Below are 10,399 nucleotides of genomic sequence, written 5' to 3'. Positions count from 1 at the left end.
GCGAGGTACCAAATTGTATGTTGAGCGTCCGGAGCAGGTTCGCTTGACCGTGAGAAGTGAAAATTCATGAAAGTGGATTAACCGCACTGAGAGGGATGAGTGAATTCCGATTGCTATCGTAACTTTAGGATTAATTTATTGACTTTTAATTTACTCTTTCGTGGTGATTGTGGTGTAATATGTGACAAGGGGGAAGCAGGAGCTTACATCCACGGAAGGTATTGTCTTGTATACTTTTAATCTAACATATTTACCTGCCTAATAATTCATAATACAACACACAACCAGGTTGTTACAGAAGCCATAGGATTCGAGTGGATTATTGCAATAGGGTATAAAATGTTTTTTTTAACTCATTTGTAATTTTGTATTCGATGTGCATGCTTAATATGATGTTGTGCATTCTATTCTAGATGGATCATTTTCTAAACTTTCATTAACTCAAACAACTGTGTATTTATTACATTGGCATAACTGTTGCATTTGCGCTTTGGCTGCTGTCAGATGCTTGTTTAATGATTCAGGAATTCTTTATTCATTATCTGTATGTATACAAAATCTTCCAACGTTTCCTTATTTGGTTCACGCAATTATTGCGTTTCTTTCGAGTAACAGCATCACTTCCTGGTGCCAGGTATGAGTCATAGGATATTTCTGTATAGACTTACTGTGAAACATTGCTTTGTCTGTTATCAAGCAACTGCTTAGGCCAACAAAAAAGCCACAACAGAATGGAATACATTTAAAATAATGACATAATCTGCATACAAATATGTTAATGCTATTTATTTGAAGCATCAATATCAACTCAAATTGCTGAATGTCAATTCTTGTTTACATGAAGCCTTTTTGTCCAGTGATTGGCATCTGTTGGCACCTCCACACAGCAAAGACACTAATCCCTTCACTCAACCAGTTTCACAGATACAGATCAGCACTTTCCATAAGAGATGAAATGCACCATGAACAAACAATAGAACTGAATCTACCAATAACAGAGAGGAGGTCTCACCCTTATCTTTTCCCAATGCGTGAAAAGGCAGTGCAGGTGGTAAGAGGAGTGAAGGATTGTTATGTCGCAAGTGGGCATATAAAAGGTACAGAATGCCAGCTGGGGACACCAGCTGCCTTCGTGGCCACAGGAAAGTGCCACAGTACCAGTACAAGCTAAGGGAGAATTCACTTTCTCTAGGAGACACAACGTAGTTAGTCAGAACATGACCATACAGACATGAAGATTGAATGTGGCTTTCATTTCCATTAGAATGAGGGATGAGGGGAAAAGGAGTGATGACAGAGAGACGGAGTCAGGGCATCTCTTGCCAGGGATATATTTTGTGTCTGAATAACACTACGATGTAGATGGAAGTAAGTGGAAAGCTGAGGAGTTGAAAAAAGGCAGAAGAGAGCGAGGGAGAGAGAGAGGAAGGATGGAAAAGAATGTAGTGACTGAGGAGAGAAAATAAAAGTGAAAGTGAGCATTTTGGTAAAAGCAACAAAAAGGTCTCAGGGGGCTTTTGGAAGGAAAGTGGGCAGCTGGATTATGAAGACAGTGAACGGTTCAGGATACAATGCTGCTGGTTTTTCCTGTCTGAAAAGAGGTGAAGAAGAATAGACAATTATCCATCATTAATGTGAGACACGATAAAGGCAGATAAATGGTCCTATGTGTATGACATGTTGGATCTCAGGAGCACTCAGTGTAATAGCTTTCACCGTGCACTCTGTAGACTTCTATTCCTCAGTTAATTAGATTGATGGTGAGATTGCTTTGTGCAGAGACTCCATTGAGTAGGAAGAAAAGCCATAAGGCATTAGACTAGAAAGTGGGAATAAAGGGGAGAAGAGTAAGATATTCTAACTTCTGTGAGACATTTTCCATCTGCTCTGCTCTGGCATTGTAACTTTTATCCACTCATCCACCCACACGCAGTGCTGCTCAGCTCAACCCAGGCCCCCCTAAGTAGTGATACATTTCTGCAACTGTTTTAACAGCTGGTAAGATGACAGTAAGACTGACTTTGTTCTGTTTTTTGTTTTTGTATCTATTTTTCCCTCCCTCATTTATTCCTACTGTATCACTCCATTCTAGTCCTCTAAAGACCTCTTCCTGTTTCACACCCCCTTCCTCCTCTCTTCTTCCCCCTCTCCCTCCCCCGTGTACCATTCCTCTCTTCACTCTGTCTTTCTGTGACCTCTCCATCCTCCATCCACCATCTTCTATTTTGTTCCAATCTCGTTCCCCGTAACTCCTGTATCCTGCTGTGCACACTCTCTACCAATTGAGTGTGCCATCTATTGGATGTCTGTGTCAGTGAGAAACCCGCCACAGCGGCGGCGCTCTCTGGGTCCCGTTTTGCCTAAACGCATCTACAGAAACCTGTCGGTCAGGCTGAGGGGCGGAGAGTCCTCTTTTGCCGGGGAGACAGACATGCTGAAATATCCATGCAAGGCCACTCACACAGTAAGACATCCTGAGAGAAAGTGAATTTTGCATCCATTTTGTGTGTTTTATCTTTGAGAAATGTCTTATATTGTTGTTCCATACTATCATCTAAAGTAAAATTTTCTTCCTGCATTTTTCTGCCATGCCCATTACCCTGTATCCTTCCATGTGCCTGTTTCTCACTCAATCCCCCTCTCCTTCCCCTGTGTTAGTTTAAGAACCTGTGGGAGGCAGTGGAGAATGAGGACACCCTGGCGGTGCAGAGCCTGCTATTCAGGGACAGAGTGTGTGGCAGAGGAGGAGGACGGGATAAAGAGAAGAAAGAGAAGGACTGGGAAAGAGAGAGGGAGAAAGGTGTAAACAGAGTGAGTGAGCAGGGCCTGGTACCTCTGGACGTGGCTGCTCTGACCCAGAACTCCCCTCTGCTGCATGTGTTGACAAAGGCAGGAGCCAGACACAACCCCGTCTGTGAGTCTTACACAGAGACGTAGATGGAATCAGTGCAATCAAGAGATGGTCAAGTAACAGTTGTACACATTTCTCACAAACAATGGATCCTCCAGTACATTAAAACAGTATTAGTTTTGGGGTAGTGACTAATAGTGAGTGATGTTTAAATGTAATGTTTACAGATATAATTCCTGTCACCCTTTCCCTCTATCTTGTTCCCACACTGTGTAAACAATGCAAAAACCTTTTATTATCTCTCCCTCCCACACTCTATCCTCTCTCTCCCTCCCTCCCTTTCTCTCAGTGTGTCTTCCAGCGGAGTGGTTGTGCAAGCTGGATGCCCTGGTGATGTTGGCCGACAGGCAGGTGGAGGACAGGAGGGAGGAGCTACCTGGTGGAGCAGGGGCGGGGCCACATGTGCAGGCCGACATACAGAGGCAGCTCCACCTCTGGACTCTACGGCAGCAGCTGTACTGCAGGATGAGGGAGAGCTTCCACCACACAGGTCAGAGGCTAGGGGTCAGGGGTGATGAAGGACAAGTATGATGCTCTCAAGCCAGTCTCATTGATTCGTTTATGTTATGTACTTTTTGCTCCAAGTCTGTGTTTCTCCATTTCTCTGTGTCCTCTAGACCTCCCTGGCCCTCCCAGTAGTGTGTCACTGTTTGTGACCAGTGCCTCTTCCATGTTTGTGTCCATTCGAGAGCCAACCGGTATCGCCACTGGATTGATCACACGCTACAGAGGTGGGGTTCTACTACTCCATCTCTAACATTGGCTCTAATCACTATTGCAATTACCACTCAGTCCTCAATATCATCGATACATCCGTGTCTGTCTTCCTGTCACCTCCTACAGTGGAATGGAGCACCTCTGCCAACTTCAAGAGCATACTTGACTCAGCCCAGGTGATTGACACTAAGACCCCCGTCCACAGCATCACAGGACTCACAACAGTAAGACACACACGACCCCGGACACATCTCCTGAACCAGAACACCCTGAGGCTAGGAAGCACTTAACCTCATCTCTCTCAGTTACCTGCATAAATGAACAACTACGATGTAAAGTTATTTGCCCTGGTCTGCCTGTTCGTAAGGTTAGGTCATGATGATAATGTATTGGTCTCTTAGGGAATGCACTACTTTGTGAGAGTGACTGCCTACAATGTGAAGGGATGGGGCCCGGCTCAGAGCTCCAGCCCAGTCAGTGCTGCCCCCTCCAGTGAGTAAATGGAACTGCAGACAGCCAGACAAAAAAGCTTTCTGATATTCTATATTATCATCAATGCTCTGCATAGAAGTTGCCCCTAATCACAGATCAAGAATCAGCTCCCCAAATACCAACGTTAGCCATTTGAAGAAAACAACTGACCTTGGATCATATGACTCCACAATGAATATCAGTGAACACTGGTGGCCTGTGTCGCCCTCTGCAGGCTGGAGGGAGTGTATGGGAGGGAAAACTCCAAGCAGGAACAAGGAGGCTCTAGCCAGGAGACTGTTGGAGCAGACCAGAGAGCCACACTACAAGGGATACTGTATAGGTAGTGTACTTCTTGAACCATCACATAGATACAGCATCTCAGTTCCGCCTCTCATACAAGGGGAATGAATATACTATTCAAATGATTTGTGTAAGATTAACATCCTTGTACATTCAATACCTGTATAATACATGAGAAAGTAAACAGTATCAGTCACTCAAAATAATACTCTGGCTCTTTCACATGGTCCTCTAGTCTGTATGTCTCATTCCTTTGTCCTGTGGCCATAGAGAGCTCCAAGCCCCAGAGCCCCAGTAAGCGCCTGTCTATGTCTCGCAGCCTGAAGCTGCTCTTCCAGTCAGCCACCAAGTTTGTCCGTCTCCTACAGAGGTGAGATAGCAATGCTCTTCACCCAACAACTCTGTATCTCTGCCACTAAAATCTCCCATGGTTACATTTAGAGAAAGATCCCACTCTGTTTCTGTTCCCTCAGTATACCCCCCACTCTTCAAAAAAGTGTTTCAGTCCCTTTCTGCCCTCCCTTTATTGCACCTACCTCTCTATTCAGTTTTTTTCTGTCTTCCCTCGTTAGGATGAAACTAATCTTATTCTCTCCTCTGTTCTTCCTCTTTGCCTCATTGTTAGGGGTGTATACCTGGCAACTGTGTTCTACAAAATGGAAAACATCCTGGTCACAGCAGATGACCAGCTCCCATTGGTGGAGATCCAGTGCTGCTCCACCTCCATCTCTCAGGACTTCCTTTGGTTTGCCAAGGTTAGCTGTCAATCTAATTGAATACATTGGTAGGTATACCTGTGTTAAATATATGTTCCAAAGTTACATTGTCTATTTTCAAAGATGAAGAGACATTTTCTGTGAGCTTTCTCTTCCACTGCCTGTTTCTCGTTGACTTTCCTTTTCACTCTTTATTTTTATTCTAATATTTCATACTTTTCTCCCTCTCTCCTTCCCTTCCTCTCTCTGCAGTCCTCTCTGAGGACAGTAGACTTGGGGCAGGTGTACTATGAGCCTCTGAAGGACAGGCAGGGTAACGTCCTGCTGGTGACAGTGAAGGATTGTGCGGCCCACACAAAACCCCCAGACCTCCCTCTCCACTGGGTCCCCCTGGCCTGGCTGGAGAAGAACCGGAGCAGGACCCCTCTACTCCCAGAGCCTACTGCCATGGACACCCTCACAGAGCAGCTCAAGGTGACCCTTCCTGGCTGGGCCACTGTGTGCTCGTGTTTACATACAGTAGTAAGGCTTCTTATTGTGCTAACACATCAATGCCTTTCTCTGTGGCCCTCACCAGGAGGGCCACAGAGAAAGGCATTGACCTGGACACTGACCTGGACACTGGACACTGCGTCTGTCCTTCCACAGACGCAGTGTCCAGTGGGCCCAGCGTGGCCTGTACGTGGGCATCTTGAAGCTGTGCAGCACAGTGGAGCAGATCAGGGTTCTAGTGCCCCAGAGGCTGCCCAACCTGCTATGCCACGCCAGAGTGCGCCACAATCCCCATGTGTCCCGGTAACACAGCTAACATACTACCACTGAGCTTACCACTGAGTTCAGTATGCACTACCACGTACAGACTGACTTTTAAACTGTTCTGACCTGGTATAGCTGATGATAAAATGGAATACTGTATAATACTTAGAATGAAGTGTGTCCTCAATGTTTGTCTAGTTTTTTTAAGGATTACTGACTGGTCAAATTAGATCTTTGCTAATGATATTTCCTTGTGATATGTCTTGGGCTGCATTTTTGTTTTAGCGCTGAATGGGCGTGGTTACAAAGCCACAACATGTTAACAGCCAATGAGGACACAGAGGGTGAGGATGAGACCGCGATGGACAGCTCTGGGCTGGGGGAGTTTGTGAGGTCACTCAGGGCCGCTGTCACTCTCTTGTTGACAAAGCTCAACATCCCCCTCTACAGGGTAACCATGGTTTCACTTACTCTCCAACTCACATGCTTTTAGATCTCATTTAAATGATATACTGTATCATGTGATACACCTCTTTTACCTCCTCTTGTCTTCTCTCTCTATTCTTTTCTTTTTGCTTTTTCCCTCTCTCGATGTTCTTCACCTCTTGTCCTCATCCTCTGATCATCACTTATTTCCCCCTGCTCTCCTCTCCTACAGGCATATCAGTACGGTGTGTACACTGGGGAGCTGCTGCAGTTTGGGGATAATATGTCAATGCTTCTCCTGCTGCCCCCCAGTGAGGACTTCAGTTCTAGCTACTGGCCCCTAGTGGGCACCAAGGAGCCAGGCCTCACAATGCCACTGCAGATCTTTGAACTGGGTAAAGATTGGTGCCAGGGTTGGGTTTAAGTTTCAAGTATTTATTGTCACGCGCACAAGTACAGTGAAATGCCTTTCTTGTTTGCTCTTTCCCAACAATGCAGTAATCAATATCAGTAGTAGTATAAAAAAAGTCATAAAAAGTAAAGTAGAACAAAAACACAGAAATAGAAATAAGAAGAATACGAGAAAGTAAGTAAGCTATATACAGGATCAGTTCCAGGGTCAGTGCCAATACCATATTTACAATGTGCAGGGATACTGGAGTGGGAGGGTTAGATATCTATAGGGGTAAGGTGACTAGGCATCGGGATATATGATAGAGTCGCAGCAGTGTATTTGATGATTGTATGTGAGTGTGTGTGCGTGTGTGTAGAGTTAGTATGAATGTATGTGTGTGTTATGTGTGTGTGTGTGTGCTTGCCTTGCGGAAGTAGAGAGAACAGTCTATGGGGTGGCTGGAGTCTTTAACAGTTTTCTGGGCCTTCCTTTCATACCGCCTGATATAGAGGTCCTGGGTGGCAGGGAACTCAGCCCCAGTGATGTTCTGGGCTGTTCACACCACCCTTTGTAGTGCCATGTGATCGACATCAGTGCAGTTGCCATACCAAGCAGTGATGCAGCCAGTCAAGATGCTCTCAATGGTGCAGTTGTAGAACTTTTTGATGATTTCAACCTCCTGAGGGGCAAGAGGCTCTGTCGTGCCTTCTTCACGACTGTTTGTGTGTGTGTGGACCATTTTAAGTCCTTAGTGATTTGGACACCGAGGAACTTAAAGATCTCCACCTGCTACCCTGCAGCCCTGTCTCGATGTGGATGAGGGCGTGCTCGCCCCCCGTTTCCTGTAGTCCACGATTAGCTCCTTGGTCTTATTGACGTTGAGGGAAAGGTTCATGGACAACATAGAGAATATAAGACGTGTCATGTCATTTATATTTTTGCTCAGAGTAAACGGTCAGTGGTGGTGAGCTTAGATTTTTCTCTTTATTTTCTGTCTAATCCTCACGTCTCACAGTGCACTTCTGGACGTACGAGCAAGACTTCCTGTCTCAGTACTGTCAGGTCTGGATTCGGTTGGAGCTGGACGCCCATCTGTCCCAGCAGGCTTTGCGAGAAGCTCTGGTCACGAAGGAGGTGCAGGAGGCCAGAGAATGCCTTGGTCACATCACTCAGCTCTCACAGGTAGACTACCCATAGAGAGTAATGAAATAGATATCAAAGGAGGACTGTATGTGTGTATGAGAGGGAATGAGCCCCCTTGCCTCTCTGTCCCTTTGCCCTGTTTAGAGTCTTGAGGTGGTGTGGCGTGAGGCCCGGTGGATCATGGATGTCCTGCAGTGTGTCCGCTCTAAACAGTGGGTGGGGGCGGTGCCTCTGGGCCTAGTCATGGGAAGAGACCCACCTGCCTGCCCAGACGATGAGGAGGATGACAGGCCTACCACCAGAGTCTGGCCCCAGCGCATACTCTCTCAAAATAAAATATCAGGTGACTTGTTAATGTAGTAGATATAGTAAATTCATTATTCACTGTCTTTGATTGGAGCATTAGAGAGCAGGCAGGGGTGAGAAGAAAATCATTTTATATTGTGATGCAATTAATTCCTCAGTTTGATATTCAGTCACTTCCTTTGTCTGTTTGATGTAACTAACTCTCCTTTCTGTTGGCCCTCTCCGCCCACTGCCTCTAGAGAGCATTACCAGTACTGTTACAGACATTGGTGTCAGCAGTGGGATCTCTGAGCCAATATGTATCCCGGGGGTCCATGAAAAGGCTGTGGGTTTAAATGAGGGGGCTAGCAAAGGGGGGTACCCTGTGGACCTCAGAGCCCAACAGCCTGTTGTGGCGTTCAACAGCCTGGACCTGTCAGGAGTTGGATTCGACAGTGTGGCCCAATCAGAAGTGGTATATCATAACGTTATGGCCCAATCAGAAGTGGCAGATCATGACATTGTGAACCTGCCAGCTGCCTACAGTGGAGAACTGGAGTATCCTCATAGTTTTGTCAGTGATGTGATCCCGCCTCTACCAGAGCTGGACATCATCTTCCCCACACTGAGTCTGATAGATGAAGAGAGGGAGGAGGACCCTGTACCTGGGAGGATGGATATGCTTGACAGTTTAAGTCTTGGAGTCAGTGAAAGCGAGGCTTTCTTTGGACTAAACTCTGACTTGATGAGTGGACCTAAGGGTTGCTCTCTCTCTGATGTGCATCATGATATGAACTCACTGACAGCAGGCCTTAGTTTAGGAGACAGAACCTGTGCAGATACACTGTTCTCAGGTCATTTAGATGGGCTGGCCACATCCATTGTGAGGACCACACCTGCCCAGAGCTGGGATTTACCTACAGAGGACACTATGATACATGCTGGCAACAGGGGGGCAGCATGCCAGCCAGGAGCCAGGTCGAGTGGGTGAACTCCTCTAACCAGGCATCCTGATGTATCCAGATATTATTATGACTGAACGTTACACCAAAATACATTGTACTTACTCATTGTGCCTCTCAAAGAATTTGACAACCAATTCTCAACAAATTCTTAATATACACTGCTCAAAAAAATAAAGGGAACACTTAAACAACACAATGTAACTCCAAGTCAATCACACTTCTGTGAAATCAAATTGTCCACTTAGGAAGCAACACTGATTGACATAAAATTTCACATGCTGTTGTGCAAATGGAACAGACAACAGGTGGAAATTATAGGCAATTAGCAAGACACCCCCAATAAAGGAGTGGTTCTGCAGGTGGGGACCACAGACCACTTCTCAGTTCCTATGCTTCCTGGCTGATGTTTTGGTCACTTTTGAATGCTGCCGGGGCTTTCACTCTAGTGGTAGCATGAGACGAAGTCTACAACCCACACAAGTGGCTCAGGTAGTGCAGCTCATCCAGGATGGCACATCAATGCGAGCTGTGGCAAGAAGGTTTGCTGTGTCTGTCAGCGTAGTGTCCAGGGCATGGAGGCGCTACCAGGAGACAGGCCAGTACATCAGGAGACGTGGAGGAGGCCGTAGGAGGGCAACAACCCAGCAGCAGGACCGCTACCTCCACCTTTGTGCAAGGAGGAGCAGGAGAAGCACTGCCAGAGCCCTGCAAAATGACCTCCAGCAGGCCACAAATGTGCATGTGTCTGCTCAAACGGTCAGAAACAGACTCCATGAGGTTGGTATGAGGGCCCGACGTCCACAGGTGGGGGTTGTGCTTACAGCCCAACACCGTGCAGGACGTTTGGCATTTGCCAGAGAACACCAAGATTGGCAAATTCACCACTGGCGCCCTGTGCTCTTCACAGATGAAAGCAGGTTCACACTGAGCACGTGACAGACGTGACAGAGTCTGGAGACGCCGTGGAGAACGTTCTGCTGCCTGCAACATCCTCCAGCATGACCGGTTTGGCGGTGGGTCAGTCATGGTGTGGGGTGGCATTTCTTTGGGGGGCCGCACCATCCTCCATGTGCTCGCCAGAGGTAGCCTGACTGCCATTAGGTACCGAGATGAGATCCTTAGACCCCTTGTGAGACCATACGCTGGTGTGGTTGGCCCTGGGTTCCTCCTAATGCAAGACAATGCTAGACCTCATGTGGCTGGAGTGTGTCAGCAGTTCCTGCAAGAGGAAGGCATTGATGCTATGGACTGGCCCGCCCGTTCCCCAGACCTGAATCCAATTGAGCACATCTGGGACATCATGTCTCGCTCC

The 10,399-nt window shown here is 46.8% G+C and overlaps 1 protein-coding gene across 1 annotated transcript; it reads left to right on the top strand.

Annotated features, from left to right (window-relative positions):
- The first annotated feature begins 2,166 nt into the window (after positions 1 to 2,166).
- LOC115170678 (ankyrin repeat and fibronectin type-III domain-containing protein 1-like) lies at positions 2,167 to 9,175 on the top strand. Its single transcript, XM_029726923.1, has 16 exons — positions 2,167 to 2,464; positions 2,659 to 2,914; positions 3,201 to 3,401; positions 3,529 to 3,642; positions 3,755 to 3,852; positions 4,030 to 4,120; positions 4,335 to 4,442; positions 4,673 to 4,772; positions 5,028 to 5,157; positions 5,371 to 5,624; positions 5,767 to 5,913; positions 6,160 to 6,325; positions 6,533 to 6,695; positions 7,710 to 7,876; positions 7,982 to 8,180; positions 8,383 to 9,175. The coding sequence occupies exons 1-16, from the start codon at positions 2,303 to 2,305 to the stop codon at positions 9,111 to 9,113; spliced, it is 3,087 nt and encodes a 1,028-aa protein (XP_029582783.1). The 5' UTR covers positions 2,167 to 2,302; the 3' UTR covers positions 9,114 to 9,175.
- The last annotated feature ends 1,224 nt before the right edge of the window (positions 9,176 to 10,399 follow it).

Source organism: Salmo trutta, chromosome 32 (assembly GCF_901001165.1).
Source record: "Salmo trutta chromosome 32, fSalTru1.1, whole genome shotgun sequence".
Taxonomy (NCBI): domain Eukaryota; kingdom Metazoa; phylum Chordata; class Actinopteri; order Salmoniformes; family Salmonidae; genus Salmo; species Salmo trutta.
The sequence above is the reverse complement of the archived record's forward strand: the minus strand, read 5'-3'. Positions and strand labels throughout refer to the sequence as shown.